The 19,543-nt window shown below is 64.6% G+C and overlaps 3 protein-coding genes across 5 annotated transcripts; all 3 read right to left on the bottom strand.

Moving 5' to 3' along the window:
- Window positions 1-6,767: 6,767 nt before the first annotated feature.
- On the bottom strand, window positions 6,768-12,926 carry CDC34 (cell division cycle 34, ubiquitin conjugating enzyme). Of its 3 annotated transcripts, XM_082331277.1 has the most exons (6): window positions 10,699-12,293; window positions 10,469-10,595; window positions 9,392-9,478; window positions 8,640-8,737; window positions 8,116-8,250; window positions 6,768-7,662 (listed from the first exon to the last, which is right to left on the bottom strand). In XM_082331277.1, exons 2-6 carry the CDS (start codon window positions 10,511-10,513, stop codon window positions 7,452-7,454), a joined length of 576 nt encoding a protein of 191 aa, XP_082187403.1. In that variant the 5' UTR covers window positions 10,514-10,595; window positions 10,699-12,293; the 3' UTR covers window positions 6,768-7,451. The 3 variants fall into 3 exon arrangements, with proteins under 3 accessions (XP_082187403.1, XP_082187401.1, XP_082187402.1); XM_082331275.1 differs by lacking the exons at window positions 10,469-10,595; window positions 10,699-12,293 and adding an exon at window positions 12,631-12,926; XM_082331276.1 differs by having other exon boundaries at window positions 10,469-12,293.
- Window positions 12,927-13,793: 867 nt separating this feature from the next.
- On the bottom strand, window positions 13,794-15,841 carry TPGS1 (tubulin polyglutamylase complex subunit 1; the record flags this gene model as incomplete). Its single annotated transcript, XM_082331263.1, has 2 exons — window positions 13,794-15,335; window positions 15,504-15,841. The coding sequence occupies 2 exons, from the start codon at window positions 15,839-15,841 to the stop codon at window positions 14,804-14,806; spliced, it is 870 nt and encodes a 289-aa protein (XP_082187389.1). The 3' UTR covers window positions 13,794-14,803.
- Window positions 15,842-16,606: 765 nt separating this feature from the next.
- MADCAM1 (mucosal vascular addressin cell adhesion molecule 1) lies at window positions 16,607-19,543 on the bottom strand (the record flags this gene model as incomplete). The annotated part of the gene is made up of 5 exons (XM_082331253.1): window positions 16,607-16,895; window positions 17,066-17,713; window positions 18,079-18,393; window positions 18,520-18,786; window positions 19,492-19,543. 5 exons carry the CDS (start codon window positions 19,541-19,543, stop codon window positions 16,771-16,773), a joined length of 1,407 nt encoding a protein of 468 aa, XP_082187379.1. The 3' UTR covers window positions 16,607-16,770.

The following is a 19,543-nucleotide window of genomic DNA, read 5'->3' as shown; positions in this document are numbered from 1 at the left end:
TTTTTCAAACTGCTCTTGCAGCGAGAGGCCAGCGGGTTCAGCTTTCGAAAACAGACAGTCCAAAGGTAGGTCCGTGAGCCGCTGGACGGCGGAAAGCCGAGCTGCCAAACATCTTTAGGCTACTAGCCAGGTGCAGCTCAGCCGCTGCGACCAGCGGTCCCCAGGTACAGGCTGCCCAAGGCATTACAAGGCAGCCGGGAGAAGGCAAGGCCCCGGGGGAGCCGTTCCTGGCGGGGGCAGGAAGGGAGGCTCTAGCAACATCGCATCGGGAAAAGACATCATTCGTGGGTCAAGGTCGCTTACGTGACTCAACCTCAGTCAGATTTAAGAAGAACTAGTGAAGCTTGCGACACGTCCTTCCCACGCACCGAGTGCACGTCAGATGTGCCAACAGCGGGCTTACAGGGCATCCCGCACACCAAGACGGCTTCCAGGAAATTGATTTACTCAGTTATAAAGCACTTAAAGTGCAGGATTACATACAGCCCTCCATACACATACCATGACCTACAGGCAGGAAGGAAGCAGGTCTGGGAGCAAATTTTTTAATATGAAATCCTATGACTATTTTTTGTGAGCGTAGAAGTCACTATTACAAAATCAAGTTTGCCCAAACTCAAGACAAAGACAAGTCAGTCTGCAAGGGAAGTTTCAGAGTCCTAAATAATCAATTTCGCATTTCTCCGAGGAAGAATTAGTTTTACATACTAAAGCTTTAAAAGTCAGGAAGAATAAATATGTCTGGATGAGGAAGGAGAGATCCGACCCTCCTCTGAGACCAAGACGCTTTTAGGAGAAGGCTGAGGCACCTCAAAACAGAAGTCTGAGAGTTGCTCGAGGGCTAAAAACCTCTGCTGCTGTTTCATACACCGCCCGCAGCACTGCTGGCTACCTTCAGAAACGCACTGTTCAACAACGCTTCTGCAGAGATTTCAAGGTTTCCAAGTGACTCTCGATGACAGAATTGTACCAGAGATACCAGAACGACAATCTTGAACTGATTTTAGAAAAGCGGTAGGTGACGGGGGTCCCAAAAGGCGTATGGAGGTATCAGCTGTGAGCAACATTCTCATACACTGAGCTTCACTTCTAGAACAACTGACCTGTGTGCCAAATGGTTTTTTTACACCACAGGCCTGTGATTAAACACTCCCAAACACCTAATTTTGAAAAGTCACGGAACTGACTACAGCACGTGTAGAAGCTTGTCCCATTTTAACTACAGCCTGATTTAAAATGGGAGCTAGTAAAGATCAAGGTTGGTTGGTTTTGGTTTTTTTTTTTTAATAGAGATACAAGGTGATTATGGTATGCTGACAAAATAAGCTGTTGCAAGGTTATTTGCTCAGAGTTAGAGGGCACTTCATGCAGTTCAGACAGGCTATAAAGCTTCAGCAAGCAGTAACAGCAAGTACCTTCTGCATTCACATGGGATTAATATCCCCTCTCCTCCCAACACGAGGCAGACCAGGCAATCAAAACCCTGGGCACTCAAGGCTGGGAAAGCGCCGGCCGAGCCCAGGGGCATAGGAGCACAGCCAGCATCAACCCGCTGGAATTGATCAGAGCTACGCAAACGTTTTCCAAATGGTGATGGGCTGCAAGTTGAAACGAGCTCACAAAAACAAGACATCCTTCACAAAACCGAGCCGGAGACTTCTCTTGGGCGCAGCGTGGTGCCCGATCAGGCCGGACAGTGGTGAAGGCAGACAAGACCAGATAACGTTCTCCAGGGTCACCTTCAAACTAAAAACAACCTCTCCCCCCCGAGCAGTCCTCGTGGTGTAAACAGTGCCTGCGCTCAGGGCAGCCGAGCCTGGCAGCAGCCTGCACCGGCCCGCGGCGTACACTCCTCCCTGGCATGACCTTTGTTTCTTGGCCTCAGAAGGGGACATATGAGGCTCTGACACTTTTTGCCATTTCCACTAATAGCTGTAAAATCTACTCTCCCCTTAAGTTTCGCATAACCAGGCAGCCACTGCACAGGCAGGTCAAAGGCAAGTGCTCTCAAGCAGGATACCTCCTCCTGAGGGCACAGAGTCCAAGCGCGCACCTCCCTACGCTTCAGCCGCGCGTTCTGCGTGGCGAGCTACCGAAAGTCGAGGCCCTGCAGATTAAAAGGACCATCTCTCATGGAGCCTGCTCCATAAAGCCAAACCTAAACACTGTCGAGAGGGAAAACCCCTCACTTTCCAGCCCCCCGCTCTGCTTACGTGAAGAACGCGCATCGTTACGCGCCGAGCCCGAGAGCCCACAGCCGGGGCAGGACAGGCCACGCCACCGGCGGGCCTGCGGAACAGATCTTCCTTCCGTGGCTCTGCAGACCGAGGATAGAAACAGCCTTCTCCACACCTCCTTTGTGCCAATCCCTCAGAGAAGGGATTGCTCGGTGCGGCAGAGGGAGCGGGAAGCAGCCGACACGGGCGGCTTAGGCTTAGTTTATCAAACTCACGAACTGCCCTAAGTGTGAAGCTCAGGAGAAGGCTCTCCCCTGCCCTCCCGTTCTGCAGTATTAAAATGCAACGCTGCTGCATGGAAATGTGGGAGCAGACACTTCTGTCGCCACCCCTGGACTTTTCAGAATCCTCACACTCCTTTGCCTCAATCTTTGGGTTTGGCTCTACTACACTGAAGGAAGTCTGATACCACAAACAGGCTACAAATTTTTAGTACCTGATATGCTAAGCAGCCCGAAACAGCAGCCTACCACTCACAATAAAACAGAGCCTTTACCACCAGCACCTCCTGCGCCAGGCCTGAATCAGAGGCTGGGGCATCCTCCAGGCAAAAACCCGCTGCGTTTGCCAAGGCAGCCTGCTCGCCCATGGCTCTCAACACGCCAATCGGCCAGGCTCCTTTGATGCTAGCGCAAGAAGTGAGAAAATGAAACGTCAGAGCAACAGCACACGGCAAATCCCGGCTCGTTTGGGGCTGTGCTTTTCGGAACCCAACAGCAGGCCACTGCATTCCCAGCACTGCATCCAGCTTCCAACCGCACACCGTAAATAGCCAGAGACCGGGAGCAGGCATTTCCTCATTCGGGGATTACCAACCTAAGCATCCTGTGAACATCGTTAAGGTTTTACAGCCTAGAGCCCCGGTACGGCTCGTAAGCCCCGGAACCCGGGGCAGCGGCTGCGAGGAAGAAGCTTTCTCCTTTTTGCTACGGGGAAACCAAGTCAGTGCCCCCGGGAGCGCCAGCAGACTTCACCGGCCCTCCGTGCGAGGGGACGGGCCAGCAGCAGCGGACAGACCGCCGGACAGACCACAGGACACCAGCCCGCCGCGCCGGGCAGCCGGACCGCCGGAGCCCGGGGCGAGCGGGAGCCCGGGGCGAACGGGAGCCGCCGGGCAGCGCGGACGCCGGGCCCAGCCCAGCCCAGCCGCGGCCCCGCCGCCCCCGCTCCCGCCCCGGGCCCCCGCGCTGGGCTTTGGGGCGCCCCCCCCGCCCGGGACCGCCCCCCCCGCCCGGCCCCGCCCGCCGCGCGACGTGCCTCGCCGCAGGGCGCCCGCCCGCCGCCTGCCCGGCCCCGGCCCCGGCGCCGCTCCGCCCCGCCCCGGCGGCGCCCCGAGCCCGCCGCGGAGCCCCGCAGCCCCCGGCCGCGGCCCCAGCTCCCGCCCGAGAGCCGCCCCCCGCCGCCGGGCCCCCCCAAGCCGCTCCCCCCCCCCGCCCGCCTCTTCCCAGGTCCCCCGGGCCTAAAGCCGGCGCGGCGCCGCGCGACCCGACCCGACCCCCACCCCGGCCCCCGCCGTCCCGTACTTGTCCCCTCGACGCCGGCAGCCAGCCCGCCGAGGAACAGCAGCGCCAGGAGGCCGCCCGCCGCCGCGCCCGCCGCCATCGCCGCCCACGCTCCGCGCCGCGCCGCGCCGCCCGCTATAAGCGCCGCGCCGGGTCACGGAGGCGGGGGCGGGGCCGGGGCGGGCCGCGCCCCCTCGGCCTCCCGACAGCCAATCGCGCGGCGCTCCGGCGAGCTGGCCCGCCCACCCAGCTCGTCGCGGCCAATCAGAGGGAAGAGCTGGCGGAGCGCCCTTCTCCTCCCTCCTGTCCCCTGCGGGGAGAGCCGGTTCGGGCCGGTCCCGCCGCGGCCACGCCCCCCAGCCGGGAGCGCAGCCAATGGGGAGGCGCGGCGCGGAGAGGCGGGCGGCGCGGGACCAGCGGCCGCGGCGCCCGGTGGCGGCGCGCGGGGCCGGGGCCGCTCCCGCGCGGGGGGGGGAGGGGAGCGGCGGCCCCGGGGGTCCCGGCCGCGGCCTCGGGGAAAGGCTGCTCCGCTGCCGCCGCGCAGCTCCGTGCTGCACGGGGAGGCTGCCGGCGGCGGCCCGGGCTGCGTGAGGCGGGGGCGCGGGCTGGAGGTCGGGGCAACGGGGAGCAGGCGGAGGTGCCGGCCCGGGAACGTGCGGGCTCGCTGCGGGCGAGGAGGGGGGGCTAAAGACACATCTGCCGGGCCAGGGAGCGCCCGCGGCGCGGAGGGAGGCACCGGAGCCGCGGGGGCCGTGCGGACCCCGGGGCGCAGCGCGGGCGGGGGCGCGGGGAGCCGGCGGGTTTTCTCTAGCGGCGGGGGTCCCCGAGGGCCCCGATCCCCGGGGCGAGCCAGGGCCGCCGGCGCGGGGGCTGCGTCCCCACGGCGAGACACGGGAAGGGAACCGTGCGGCGCTTCCCCGGCGCGGGAGCGGGGCAGAGGCGGCGGCTCCGGCAAAGAGCGGGGCCCGTGCCAGCGCAGACCGGCAGCCCTGCGCGCCGGGGCCCTGTCCCGCGGCCTCCTCGGCCTTCGGCAAGGGCCCGGGCCCGGTCGCGTGGCCCCGGGATCTCAGCCCAGGCGGTGCTTTCCGTGCGGCCGGGGGGATGCTGGGCCTCGAGTCCCTGGGACCAGCCCAGCTGGAGCCGCCTGATAACCCCGCGGGGCTGGGGTGGGCGATAACCAAGCACGGCCGGGCCCTTCGACCCCGAAGCGGCCTGGGCAAAGGGGCCTCTGCAGGGCAGCGGCTCCGGCCCCAGCTCTTCCCCAAGCCGGCAGCCGACTCTCGGCTAACCCGGCCCTGGGAGCGAGGTGGAGCGCTCGCAGCCGGGGGCCGGAGGCAGGGGGTCAGGAAGAGCCGAAACAATGGGGCCGGCAGCGCCAGAACCTGCCGCGCTCTCTGCGGGGATCTGCCGGCTCTTGTAAGCTCCCGAATCCTCCTGGAGCGTTTCTTCCCCCCAGCGCTGCGGCTGCCCCGGCACGTCCTGCCTGGCCGCCCCCTCCCATCCGCCGGCCGCCGCGCTCGCCCCTGCGCCAAGGGATTTGGCAGACGCAGCTCCTGTGGGGCAGAAATGGGGCAGAGTATGGCAGCCTGCGGCATCCTATACCCAAAGAGCCAGTCCCCGCTCCGGGCAGCCTCCAGCATGCCACGTCTCACAGCCAGCACCGCCAAGAGCTCTCAGCCATCCAGGCTCGGGGAGAGGGGCCATGCAGGGCCCCAGTACCTTCCTGCTGGCGGGACAGCAAGCGGCAGGGAGGCTGCCCCGCTCCAAGCTGCCCGGTTTTGCAGGGCCACGGCTGGGGCACTCCTGGATGCCCCAGGACCCACAGGCAGCGACGGCTCATGGTGCCGTGGGGAACATCACCCCATCACCCGCAGCAGCATCAGGGCGGTAACTGGCTGCAAGGAGCCGGCGAAGGCAGGGGTACACGGGCACGGTGATTCCCTGGACATATCCATGGCTGGGGACCAGCCAGGGTGCGGGAAGCTGCAGGGGGTGCGTGGAGCGGCCCCCCAGGAAAAGGAGGGGAGGGGGGGGCTTTGAACTAGCAGCCGGGGCCACCGCTGCTCCATACCAGCCCGGTGACCTTGGAAGCCATTTGCCAGGCCTGAGTAAAGCGACAATAATCCTATTCACCTTTTAGCCGCATTTCCTAAGGCAACAAAGCACATGTGCTTGCCACGTGCAGTCGCAGGTGTCACTGAAACCCTGATCCTGTTTGCGCAGCTCCCCGGGGCACGGGGGAAGTTTTGCTCATCACCCCTCTGACGAGCTTTGCCCAGGGGGTAGGAGCGGGGTGGAAGCCCCACCGGGAGCACGGAGAGCCCTAGGCAGGCGGTTTGCCAGGGGTGCAGCCCTGCCACAGCCCCAGGCAGCTGGCAGCAGAGCTGACCTCCCCAGCCCAGCTGGACAAGGTGCCGGCGATGCCCCTCGGCTGCACAGCTGGAGCAGGGCAGCTGGGAGCTCACCGCAGCCTCGGGAGCTCGCATGCCCCGGCCAGTCCTGGCCCGTGGGCTCAGGGCGCACCCAGCTGCACCCAGCGGGCCCCGGGCACCCACCGGCCACCGCTCTGCACAGCCGGGCGCTGCCCGGGCAGGCCTGCTGCCTGCAGAGATGCCTGTGCCGCACGGCTGGTCTCGGAGGAGCTCAGCACCTTGGGAGGAGGGAGAGGGAAAAACACCTTCCCAGTGCAGTGCTGGAGGGTTTTGAGGGCTCGGCAGAGCCCACCCTTCCACCAGGCAGAGGCCAAGCGGTGGCCGTGGCACCCTCCCCTCCCCAGGAGGGGCAGAGATGCTCGCCAGACCAGCCCTGCCTGGACATTCCTGCCCGCTCCAGGAGGCTGGGAGGGGGGAAGGACAGTTGCCGGAGTCCCAAAGGCCGCCCTGCAGCCCCGGCACAGCAGCCAGCCCACCCACCGCTCCCCGCCAGGGCCGCGGGGCAGGAGCCGGCTCACGGCTGCCACGGAAACCCCTGCAGCCTGGCACAGAGCGGGGCAGAGCCTCACCCACGCACCACACAGCCGTTCCCTTGAAGTACTTTATTAAATAGTTTCCAAAAAAACAGAAGCAGAAAGACTCAGAACTACCCCGTCCCTCCCAGCTAGTTAAAAACTACAAACAGCCCATCCGCACGCCCTGCAGTGCCAGGCAGCTGCCAGGCACGTCCTGCCCGATGTCCCGGCCCTTCCCGGCCCGCTCCCTGCAAACAGGGCTCCAGCATCACAGGGAGGGGCGGCAGGAGGGTCACCCCCCAGCCCTTCCTGCTCGGACACCCCAAAGGCTGCAGAAAGCTCAGCAACGCTCACACGCTTCCCACCCAAAGCGACCACTCGCCAGCCCCACAGCCTCCCCAAACTGTTCCTCACACGCAGGGCTGAGGAGGAGCTGAACATGCCCCAACGACGGGCAGCCAACACCAGGTTTTGCTGTCACTCCTCATCCAGCCAGAGCCACCAGCTCCCCAGTTTCTGTGGATTTGTGAACAACCCTCCCCCTCCCCACCCGTCCCCCACCCAGGAAGTTTATAAAAGGGTTTGGTTTTGCTTTTTTGCTTTTTCTACAAAGACAGTGGTGGGATTTCCTTTGCAACAGCAGAACAGTCTCCCTGCGAGGTAGAGAGTTAGTTTCAGGGCTGACAGATCCTAAATTCAAACCAGTTTGTCCTAGTTGAGGTAAAATTCAGTAGTTTATAGTAAGTTTTGCATGCCAGAGGGCCATCAAGATTCCTCATTGCCAGAGTCATCCTCATCACCATAACAGCTGTCTGCTTCCTCCTCCATCTCATCATCCTCATAATAGTCATCATAGAAGAGGTCTGAGCCCTCATCTGGGGCTGGAGTCTTGGTCTTTACGCAGTACTCTGCCAGCGTGGTGGGGACCTTCACGCCATCCCGCTCAGCGTCCACCTTCGTGCCCAAGACTTGCTTCCTGGAGGGCGAGAAGTGGGGGGTAAGGACGGAGCTTTGCACAGCACACCCACGTCGCCACGTGCGGCTCACGCCCGGTGACACAGCCCTTCCCGTCTCACGCCCCAGCTCATGGTCGCTCGCCCACACAAGATTGGTGAAAGGGCAGGGGAGGGAGATCACCGTGGAGCAAGCGTGGCGGCACCGTGTCTGCTACGAACCCAGAATCCTCAGCTCTGGAGCAGAAAAGGGCCAGAGCTTAGGCTGAGAGCAAAGCCGGGCACATAACCCAACCAAGCTTCTGCCAAAAGCCACACTCACAGCCAGAATCCCTCCCTCCCACCAGCCTGCAGACGGGACTCAAGAGGGCAGGATATGCCCTTAAGATCCTCTGTGCCCTAACAAGACCATAGCTTAGCAAGTATTCCCGACAGTGCCACAGCACTGCTGGGCCTGGGCTCAGCTCAGCACGCACCTGATGATGTCCGTGTACTCCCGGTCCTTCCCTTTGCTCTCCTTCCACTTGCGGTACATCACGGAGGCGTCCACGTTGGCTGGAGAAAACGTGTTGGGTTCATTCAGCAGTGAGATCACACTCAGGAGAATGGTCCTGGCAATCGATAAACAGCAGCAGGTAAGAGCCGAGGCAGGTCAGCAACTGCTCACATCCCAGCAATGCCAGCAGCCTCAGTGCCAGAGCGCAGCTGCGTCCCGTGGGTCAGGGAGAGAGCCTGGTGCTGGCCCACCAGCAAGGGGGTACCCCAGCGAAGTCAAGCAGGCCAGGCAGGAGACAGCAGCGCACGGGCTGTCGGGCTCACACACATCCCCGTGCAAGCTCTAGCTGTTCCTTGGCAAAGCACACAGCCTGAGTGCCTTTCGGCAACCTCTAGGCATCTCCCGCAGGCTTTGGGAGAGGAAGGCCATTCCCATCTCCCCATTTTCCCATCCCTGCCTCATACGAGCCTCCTGCCCGCAGCTCCCTCCCCACGCAGCCCTTACCGCACGTTCTGGGTGGGGTTCCACCGCTCAGACGGCAGCTCCCCGCTCTGCGGGTCGTCCACCGGTGGATGGAGGATGGAGATGCAGACATCACCGGTCTGAAAGCACAAGTGAAACAGGATCCTTAGGAGCTGCTGCCCCAAGCACCCCCCAGCAGCAGCTCGGTCCTCTGCCCCAGTAGCCTGCTTGCTCTTCACTTTGGCTTAAGCCAGGTGAGGCAATCTCAGCCCGTTCTTTCGGTCCCTAGGAAGGGACAGCAGAAGTGGTGGTCCCCGCTATGCTGCCCGCAGCCTCAGGCCTTGGATAAGTTGGATAAGCACCCCATGACTGCCAGCACAGTACAGACGAGGCTGCCTAACCATCAACTGTCCGATGCCCGAACACGCTGCGTCCCCAGCACAGCCCTCCCGGCGCCCCCTGACACAGCCCAACCCCACGCGCCCCCAGGCAGGAATCCACCGCAAGCACGCAGCCCCGGGACCACGCACATCGCTCGCTCTACGTAAGCACGACGTCCCCACCAGCCAAGCGTGGGAGCCTTCAAGCCTGGCTGACCTGGAACGAGCTCCAGGACAGGAGACCGGCTGTTGTAAGCTCGTTAGCTGCATCTCCAGTGCCAGGCACTAAACGCCAAAGGCACTGAGTTTCCAATGCCAGACAAAGGCTGGCATTTTCACCCAGTACTGTCACAACAGATGGACACGTGCCCCCCCGGCTGTCCCAGGCGCCCTGTGCCATCCCAGACGACCTACCTCGTAGATATTGGGATGCCACATTTTGGTTAAGAACCTAAAGGCAGGAGGAGAATAGGGGTAGTCGATGGGAAACCGGAGACGAGCCTGCAAGGAAACAATAAGGAGAAGTGAGCATCAGCTTGTGAGAAGGAAACCACAGATCTCCCAACACCAGCAGGAAAAAGGAACCTCTGCCAAGTCCAGCTGTGCTCCGCAGAGACAGAGCCTCCGCGCCCGCCGGCTCTGCAGGCAGGACACCGGCAGCGTGGCTGCCCTGCCACCGCACAGAGGAAGGCAAGTGGATGGGCCCGCGAGCTGCAGCAGCTCCTTCACCGCCATCCTGCTCCGCAACCTCTTCTCCACTGGGGCCCACCCACGCTAACCCGGTGCTCTCTGATGCGGGGGGAGGCAGCGAGCCCCAGGCAGAGCGCAGCGGGAGCTCGCAGTGCCGCTCCGGCACACGCCTCGCACGCTCGCCGTCCCCTCCCACACCGGCACCCACGGCACAGGGTGACAACACCGAGGGCTGGCTGCTTCTGGATGGCAAACAGCGGCAAGGCGAGGGCCTCGTGGCTGTAAGGCGGCAGACGGGGCTGGGGGCCCCAGCTCAAGCCGCACGCCTGAACAAACCAAGCAGCACTCGGAGCCAGACTGCGAGTCCGGGGTCATCCCCGGTCCTGCTGTCAGGGACACGCGATGGCCGTGCCACCAGAGGAAAGGCTGTTTACCCTTCACAGCTCACAGGGAAGGAAGCATCAGGTGCTCGGTGCTCCGATTAACACACTGAAGCTCTAAAAATAGCCCATCACCGCTGCAAAAAGAGACCAAGTCAAAACTGGCCGCAGCACGTAGCTCAGGTGCTAAAAATAAAAGCACATGAAGATCACGCCGCAGTCCACGACTCCAGCACCAGCAGAGACAACCGGCCTGCCACTGGCTTCTCCTGCAGGCAATGGCCATAAAACCCGAGGTATTAAGGCAGGTCCAAAAGACAGGCCCGCTGTCGGCCTCTGAGTGAGAAGGCGAAGCCTGAGGTGGGACGGAGACGTACAGCAACATCCCCATCCTCCCCAGAGAGCTGCTGCCCCAGCCCACCGGCGCCAGGCATCCCACGAGGACGGGGGCAGCTTCTCCCCGCATCGCTGAACAACCTGCGGTGACCGTTCCAGCTTTCGGGTTTTTCCAGGCTCGGGAAGGAAACTTCCAGATTGAGATTCAGCTGCTGCTCCCAAAAAAGCCAACAGCCAGAAACAAACAAAAAAATAGTGAAGATTTAAAACACACAACAACTCCCTGAACATTTCTTGCTCCCTCAGTTCACGTACATGAGAATTTAGACGTTGGATCCGTGACGTGACAGCACGAACTACCCCAGCTCTGCCCAGCAGCAGGGGACAGCGATCCGGGATCGCTCTTCACCCGCGGAACGAGCCCGGCGCGGGCCCCGTTCAGGAGGGTAACTGCAAGCGAGGCTTCGGATGCTTCTGGAATTACAGCCTCAACAATAGGAGACGCTGCCAAACCCAGTCATCAGCTCACAGCCGTTAAGAGATTAGTGTAGAAGGCAGAGAGACATCTGTCCTCCTCCCCGCTGCCCTGACCAACCCCGACGCCATCCTGGGTCCCAAGCCCTCTGCTCTCTGCCCCGCTCCCACCCTGCCAGGATCTGGCCCCAGCACAGGTTTATCTTATCGCGAGTCCAAGGAGCCCCCGACCGCGGCGGGTCCGTCCCTACGCGCGTTACCGCCTTGCCTCCCAGGCTGGCCCTTTGTCTGACCGCTCTGTGGCACAGGACAAGGGGTGGAAAGAAGGAAAAGCGAGGCGGCGGCTGGGGCCGGACGCATTTTGTGTGTGTGGAGCTCCAGGCAGCCCAGGGCAGCGTGCGTGCACACAGCAACACACGGCCCTGTGCTGGGCTCTGGCCAAACAGCTGAACTTCGCAGAATAATCCCCTTTGTTGTGTCAGAAGGGATCAGAACAAAACCAGCCAGAGGCAAAGCAATCACGAAGGAGGCTCGGAAAGCAACCCCGCTTTGCCGTACACAAACAGGCTGACGTTAGCACGAGCTGGAAAAGGCCGGGGCCCCTTTACTCCTCTTACACAGAAAGTCTCATCTACTGCCACCCAACAGTGCCGAGTCTGGAAGCTCTCAGGCACAAAACAGGAGCACGAGCTGCTGAAAGGGTGAGAGTTCAAAGGGCCCAGTGCCAAAAGAGGCTATGGAAAAAGACTCCATTTCAGCGAAGAGACAAAACCTGACTCTGAAGCATCAGACTGGCCTGCCACCGCTCCATGAGAAAAACAAACCACCCAGCTTCTGGGGCACAGCTGACCCTCGGGCTGACTCACCCCGGGTGCATCCCCACCCTGCCAACAACAGGATGAAGACAGAACTCATAGTGGAGGAGGGAGGATGAGAAAGAGGAAGAAAACAGAGGTTGCACAACACCTGGGAAGAGCACATACACATCCTCCTGATAGGGACTGCGCAGTTGGGCTGCGCACGCCTTCTCCCCTCGCTCAAACCCCAAACAAAACCACAGCACCCGCTCCCCACCCAGCTCGAGCTGCTGCTCGCTCGGCCCGAGCCGTCTGTGCCTGCACAGGAGAGCTCTTTGTCTCTTCCCTCTGGTTTGGTGGCGATGCCCCAGATCCCTTCTGGGAGAGGGAAACCAGCGACTCTGCGCCCACAGTCCGTGGGGATGGAGGGGGTGGGAAGGAGGAAAAGCCCTCAGAGGCAGAGCCCCTGGGGGGCCCAAATCCCCCTTCCGACAAAGGGGATCCTTGCCTAGTTTGGCAGCAGCCACCTGTGCACAGGCTCCTTTCCTCACCCCGGCTCCTCCTCGCAGGCACCCCAGGAACACAGCTCCCGAAGCCCCAGCGACCCCAAGATGCCCAGCTACAGACCCAGGTCTCCCTGGCCCTCGTCACCCCCTCAAGCCCAGGAGCACCCCTGCCATGTCCCCCCAGTACCCACCTCAACCCGACCCCCGAGACCCCCTCCCTCTCGCCCCACAGCCCCCTCCCAGGGTCTCCCCGCTCTCCTGCGGTCTCTCTCCCTTCCCAGATCCCTTCCCAAGGCATCCTCCCCCCCAGTGCGTCCCCCAACACCACCCACTCTGCCTTCACCCCTCCAAAGCCCCATCTCCCACCACGCACCTCCACCCCCGGCCCCCGCCACGCCACCAGAGCTTCGCCTCCTCGAGACCTCGGTCCTCCCGACACCGCACCCCCCCCGGTGCCCCCAGCCCCTCACCTTGAAGTACCCGCCCTCATAATAGGTGTTCGGGGGGCCGAAGATGGCCACCTCCCAGTTATAGAGGTCCCCCTCGTCCACCAGGCTGACCCGGAACCCTTCCACGGGCTCCTCCTGCAGCCCTTTGAGCTCCAGCAGCAGCGCCTTCTGCGAGCTGGGCACGAGGGGCCGCGCCATGCCGAGGAGCCGGGGTAGGCCGCGAGCGAAGCCGGGGACTGGCGTAGGCGCGACGGCCGCTGCGAGGCGGGGGGCGGCGGGGACGGGTCCGGCTGCTCCGCGGCCGCTCCGAGCGCAGCCGCGCGGGGCACGGCGGGAGCTGTAGTCCGCCCGCGCGGGGCGGGGCCGCCTCAGGCCCCGCCCACACAAGCACAGCCCGCCTATCAGAGCGCGCTGTCGGCGCGGGGGGCGGGGCAGGCAGCGGGCTCCTCCCCCGGGCGATCTCCGCCTATCAGAGCGCAGCGCCGGGCCGGGGGGCGGGGCTCTTCCCGGCAGCCCCTGCGGCGCCCGTTCCCCCCGGGGCCGCCTCAGAGATGGGCCCCGAGCAGCCGCGCAGCCCCGGGCTCCCCCGTGGGCTCCCCGGGGCGCCCTCGGCTCACGGACCGACACTGAGTCCCGCCCCGGTGACGGCCCCGGCGCTCGCAACGCAGCCGCGCTGCCTCGGGTCAGCATTTAGCACGAGTAAAGCGGCTTACGCGTCGGCCGGTGACGGTACCCGCCAGGCGGAGGAGGCACTCGGCACGGTCGCTACGCCCGCGCCATGCCTCGCCTCGCCGCGCAAGGCACCGGCTGGCATTCGGGCTCCCGGCACGGCCCCCCCGGAGGTGATCTCTGCAGCATCACGGGGTCCCCCTCCCCGGTGTCGCATCCCGTCACCTGTGCCGCTGCCCGCAGCCTCGCCCGGCCCGGCTCCAGGCAGCGCCCGTCCTGCCTGCGGGGACGGGAACATCCAACAGCGAACGAAACAAACATCCCGGAGCACGAAGGGCGTCCTCCCAGCTTCTCTTTGGTTTTTTTTGGTAGTGACTACAACTGCTTTGCACTCCCGTACCTTCAGCCGGGCAGGCCGCTACAGGCTGCCGACATCAACTCCTGAAGACAGAGGCTACCTCAGGGACGCAAGCGCTGCTGCGGTTCACCCTGGCATCAAAGAAATTGGCCACTAAAAAAGTAACAAAAAGCTTTAATGTCTTACAGTAAACCAATAATTGCACAGTATAAATAATTAACACGGACAAGTTCAAATAAATAACACATGGTTCAACACGCATCTCTGTTCAAAAGCAAACGATGACCTCGGGGAATGGGGTTTGTCTCGTCTTGACCGGGTGCTCCACGACCCAAATCATTCTCGAATCCGTAGCAGGAGCCATCGCTCAGGTATGAGCTTTGATCGTCACAGTCTGGACCGCAGCAGCCAGAGGCGGCTGGGCAAACAGCGAGCGAGGAGGCAGCAGGGACAGCTCATCGCCTCGCAGCCCGGCTGCTGGCAGAGACAGACCCCCCTCCAGCTCACAGCCCTTCCCGGTGAGGTTTGCTTCCCAGCCAGCCATTTCTCATCTGCCATGCATTTAAAACATTTTACTTAATAAATAATGCTTTATCTCACGCTCCAGATCAGCCCTGTATTTGCCTGCGAATCCTCACGGTAGTAGGTAGATAAGCATCGCCCCCCACTTCACAGGTAGGTGTGAAACAAACCCAAAACCAGAAACAAAGTTCCCTGCTGAAGCTGCATGACACGACACGGCCAGGGCTAGGACAAAACTGCAGGATAGCTGGAGGTCCAGCCCCACATTTACTTCATTCTGGCTCGTTTTTAATGACTAACACTGCCCTACATCTTACAGGCCTCCATGCGAGTCCCCAGTTAACGCCTAAAACAGATTCACTAATGCCAGCTGGGTCAGAGGAGCCGTGGCTGGGAGAGGCACAGCCGACAGGGACACATCCAGCACTGGCTGGGTACCCGTCGCACTCAAACAAGGAAGGGAGCGTGGCAATGCGGAATCTCTCGTCGGGCAGACCCGGGCTCTCCAGACAGCGCCTGGCCAGCCCCCGGTGCTCGCCGTCCAGCTAAGCGCCGGGGTCCGGAGCCCCCTTCGCGTAAACGGCTCTGCGCGGAGCGCTTGCGGAGGTCAAAGCGGACGCAGTCAGCGCTGCTCCCGCCCGGGCGTTACTCGACGGGCTTCACTTTTGCAACGAACAAGGCGGTGGCTTTCTTCAGGAACTCCTCCCGGCTCATGGAGGTGCCGAGCTTCCTCTCCTGCAGCGCCCGGTCCATGGCCAGGGCCAGGCCGTCCGGCCCCAGCTTGGAGCCCGCCTCCAGGTAGCGGCTGGGGAGAGAGAAGTGGCCGGCGCCCAGCGCGTCCTCCAGCGCACGCAGCACGGCCTGGCAGACCCTCCCGTCGGCGGCGCCGGAGCCGCCGTCCAGGACGCCGAACAGCGCGTCCGCCTTGGCGGCGAACTCCAGCAGCACGAAGCAGGTGAGGACGCCGTAGCGGAAGACGTCGAAAGGCACGGCCTCGTGGTCGCGGCAGCGCACCCGCCCCAGCAGCGCCGCCGCCGCCTCCGCCGGCGCTCCCCCGTGCTGGCAGATGCGCCGCAGCAGCTCGCTGTACAGCCGCCCGTCCACGCCCGCCTTCCGCCGCCGGCCGCCGGCGCCCAGCACCTCGTAGGCCGCGCCGGCGTTGCTGTCGAAGGCCGTCCTGTCGCGACACGGCACAGACACAGACACGCGGCCTCACCCCCGCCCGCCCCGAACTACAGCTCCCAGCGTGCCCCGGGCGCCCGGCCGCCGGCGCGGAATGGCCGCGGCCGCGGGGCACGCCGGGAGCCGTAGTCCGCCGCCCGCCCCCCGCCGCCGCCGCCCGCACCTGTGGGAGTGGTGAGCCAGGCGCACGTACCACAGCGCCCGGGCCAGGCGCTGCGGCGGCCCCGGGAGCTCCGCGGCGGTCTCGCCCGCCGCGCCGGGGCTGCCCAGCACCAGCCGCTCGAAGTAGTCGGCCAGGAAGGAGACGGGCTCCTCGGGCCGCGCCTCCAGCACCTTCAGCAGCGCCTCCCGCACCATGGCGGTGACGCCGGCCCGCAGCAGGAACTCCGCCTCGCTCCCCAGCCCGCCGGCCGCCGCGCCAGCCGGCTCCGCCAGCCCACCGCCCGCCGCCGGGGCCGGGGCCGGGGCGGCGGCCGCCCGCCGCTTCTCGTACGCCGCCATCTTGGCTGCGGGCGGCGAAGGCCGGTTCCGGCCATCTTGGGCGGCCGTTCCGGGAAGTTCCCGCGCCGCCATCTTGCACACTGGCAGCCAATCGGTGGGCGGGAAGGCAGGCGACGCGCGCCGCCATTGGGCGAGGCCTCGGGCCGCCATCTTGTGTGTGGGTGGGCAAAGGAGCCGCGCCCGGCCGCCATGTCTACTCCGGGCAGGTGCCCCGCCCTTAGCAACCGCGCGCGCGGCCGTCGCTGCGGACGCTGCCCGGGGCCGCCCCCGCCCCCAGCGCGGCGCGGGCTCGGGCTCCCACAGAACCAACCCTCACGGGCGCGCCGCGCCCGCGCTGCCTCTGACCCCTCTGTCGCGACAGACGATCGGTCGTCGCTCTCCCGCCCACCCGCGTGGGTGCCGGCAGCCCTCGAGGGCCAGACCCCGCCCTGGCGCTCGGCACCGGCCCGACACGGTCCAGCCCCGGCAGCGTCGCCGCCCGCCCGTCACCGCGGCCGTCTCCCCTCCAGCGCTCCCCTCTCCCGGTGCCCTGCAGGCAGCCCCGAGGCTCCGCTCCCCTCCCGCAGGCCTCGGGCGGGAGCCCCTCCGAGCAGCACCGGCAGCCGAGCAGCTCCCCGAGCTCGGGGGCCCGCGGGGGGCCCGGCCTCTCCCCTCAGCAGCCCCTCGGCGCCCCGGGCAGCAGCGGCCGCAGGCACGGGTGAAGCTTTCAAAAGCAGCTGCGGCTCGGAGGTGTCGGGGCCCCGCAGCGCTTGTCCTGGGGCGGGGGCTGCTCTTCTCTCGGGTCTCACGGCAGCATCCCGCACCCCAGCAGCTCCGCCGCGCTCCATCGGCTGCTCATCGTCCCAGGGGCCGGGCGAGGCCAGCAGCAGAAAGGGCGACAGCAGGGACTGGTTTGGAGGGCTGTGGGCATCTCTAGGCAGCTCGCACTCCTAGGACAGCTTGTACTGAGATCTCAATCGTTTCCACAGGCAATGAGACATGATGCCAGTCACGATCAGTCCCAACAGCGAGATCGTTGTCCCCACGGCGATGGCAGGGCCCACGCTGAACGGATCTGCAAAGACATGAGAAGGACATATAATTGCAGGCAGACTCTGCCCACGTCAGCAAACACCCAGGGGTGAGCATGACACCCCCAGCACCGAACGTGGCACTAACACGACTCGCTGCAGCCCAAGCCTAAGGGTGGGGGGTACAGGAGAGGGGCTGCAGACCACCACTCACCGTCCAAAACCATCAGCTGCAGGCTGACCGCCTGGGAGTGGTGGCCGAGCAGGATGCACTGGTAGTGGCCCTGGTGCCGGGGCTCGGCGCGGTCCAGGCGCAGCGTGGAGCCGCTGCCCGCTGCCTCCTCCCGGTACTGCGAGAGGTCCACGGGGGTCCGCAACCAGCGGACGGTGGCGTTCCCAGCGCACCGCGCGCGGCACTCGATGCGCAGGGCCCTGCCCCGCATCCCGTTGGGAGGCAGCGACCAGATCCGCAGGCTGCAGGTGGGCACCGTCCCCGCGGACAGCGCTGTCCCCTTCTCCGCCAGGGGAGAGCCCCAGCCGATGCTGCCCGCAGCCGTCCCCGGCGCCTCAGCTGGGGGACTCGCTGTGCCGGAGCCGGGGAGCGTGGTGGTGGCCGGACGCACCGTGGTACTGCCTGCAATGTGGTCGCCGGGAGCAGGGTGCTCTGTGGAGGGGGGTTCGGTGGCAGCAGCCGGCTCCAGGATGGTCTCAGCATCAGGCTCCCACAGTGGGGTGGTCAGGGCTGTGGTGGGATCATCTGTAGGGACGCTCGGCGCTGGGGACAGCGCTGTGGTGGTCATAGGCCCGGCTGTGCTGGGGCTCCTCGACGAGGTGGCCATGGCCACCGGCTGCTCTGTCACAGCTGTGAAGACAGCAGGTCACGGGTGGCCTCGCCACGGCTCAGAGCCGGCACGGGGCCTCTCTGGCACACGTTATCCCCATGGGGTGACAGCCCCCCTCCGCCTGCACCACCCCACGGCCCCATCCTCCTCCACCCCACAAACGCGGCCAGCCCTGGGCAGGGAGAGGCAGCGAGCAGAAGCAAACGGGCACCGCCAGCATGGCAGCGCGGCCAGGGACAGGGATGGCACAGGAGATTTGCAGAGCGGTGCAGAAATGGGGGCTGCTCCCGTTCCAGCAAAGCCATTTCAAGCAGCACAGTGCAATGGGGGCAGCGGACGGGGCAGCGTGCAAACCCGCGTCCCCAGCTCCCACCCCGCCACTCACCCCCAGCGCTCACGGTCACAGATGCCACCTGGGTGAAGGTCTCCTGCCCGACGCTCAGCGTCACCTCGCACCTGAACTCCATCCCTTCTTTCACCTCCTTCCCGGCCACCGACAGTGTGGACACAATGTCAAACAGCTCCTCGTCGGTCTCTGTGACATCGAAGTCTTCCTCCTCCAGCACTTGGTCCCCGCAGTACCACTTGACCACCAGCCCCACGAGTGGGTACACCCGCTGGGCCGAGCAGCGCAGGCTGGCGGGCTGCCCCGGCTCCAGGTCGCGGGGGGTCACCTCCAGCTGCAGCGTGTCCGGGAGGGCTGAGAGAGGAATCGCAGTGTCGAGTGGTGATTTTTGGCACTGCTTGCCCAGGAGGAAGCCGGCTGCCTCCAGGGATGCAGGACTTTGCCAGGGAGGTGGTGAGGGATGGGCTGGGGGATGCTTACCATAGACGTTCAGGTTGACAGTGTCCTGGTAGTGCTGCCCGTGGCAGGTCCCCTGGCAGATCTTGGTGCCCGCCGTGGCGACTACAGCACTGCTGATGTGCAGGATGCTGTGGGTGGGGAAGGAGGTGATGCTCCCCAGGTTGGTGTCCAGCCCCTTCCACTGCACCGTGCCCCCCGCGCAGGCCAGGGAGCAGTTCAGCTGCACCGAGCCCCCGTACCGCACCACCGGCTCCTGCGGCACCACCACCAGCTTGTTAGTGGGTCGCCCTGGGCAGAGGAAGGAGGAAACCGTGGGGTTTAGGGAAGGGGACAATCACCAGAACCCAGTTGTTTACAACGCAAACAGGGAGCTGGTTCCCCCTTTGCTGAGAAGTGGACGGTCACACTCGGACGTTGCATAAGCTCCTTCCCCATCGCCGCGGGGGGGGCACTGCTCATTAGCGACAGCTCGTTAGGGGCGGCCGAGGCTTCCCCCGCAGTGCCGCTGTCCCGGGGCAGCCACTCGCAGCCACCCGGCACCGGGAGCGCGTGGAGCTGATGTGCCTGTGGCGATGGCCAGCCCGGGTCTGCCCCGTTGCTGGCATTGCCGCTTAGTCTGTCTCTGTTTACCGCCAAAGTTTTCCAGCCATTTCTTGGGGAAATGAGCCCAAACGTCCCTTCCCCCCAGTTCTCATCCTTCACCAGCATCGCTGCTCTTCTGGCAGCGGAGAGCGAACCCAGGCCAGGCGCACGCTGTCGCCCGCACGGCGGCGCGCTCCGTGGCTCTGAGCGCCGGGCTGCAGCGCCAGGACGAGGAGCGCTGTAGCAGCAATGCACGTGGGACATGGCAGCCGTCGGGGCTCAACGGCGGGGAGACCCTGGGGCCGCGTTGGCCCGCGGTGCCATGGGGCAAAGCAAAGAAAGCAGCAGGCAGGGCCGGGCAGCGCGGCGGGTTAAAGGATCGGGACGGCTCTTGGCCCCCGCAGCACTCACCACTGCAGCCCCACAGCAAGCCGAGGAGGAGGAGGAGAGGAGCCGGCTCCAT

The sequence above is a fragment of the Platalea leucorodia genome, assembly GCF_965183815.1.
Source record: "Platalea leucorodia genome assembly, chromosome: 21".
Classification (NCBI taxonomy): Eukaryota; Metazoa; Chordata; class Aves; order Pelecaniformes; family Threskiornithidae; genus Platalea; species Platalea leucorodia.
This window is presented reverse-complemented; position numbering and strand designations above follow the sequence as displayed.

Coding starts and splice junctions, on each gene's coding strand:
- CDC34 (XM_082331275.1), bottom strand. CDS start 12,807: ATGGCGCGGCCCCTCGTGCCCAGCTCGCAGAAGGCGCTGCTGCTGGAG. Junction 8,738..9,391: donor GGCATCCCAATATCTACGAG/GTAGGTCGTCTG, acceptor TTGTGCTTTCAG/ACCGGTGATGTCTGCATCTC. Junction 7,663..8,115: donor GAGTACACGGACATCATCAG/GTGCGTGCTGAG, acceptor CTCGCCCTCCAG/GAAGCAAGTCTTGGGCACGA.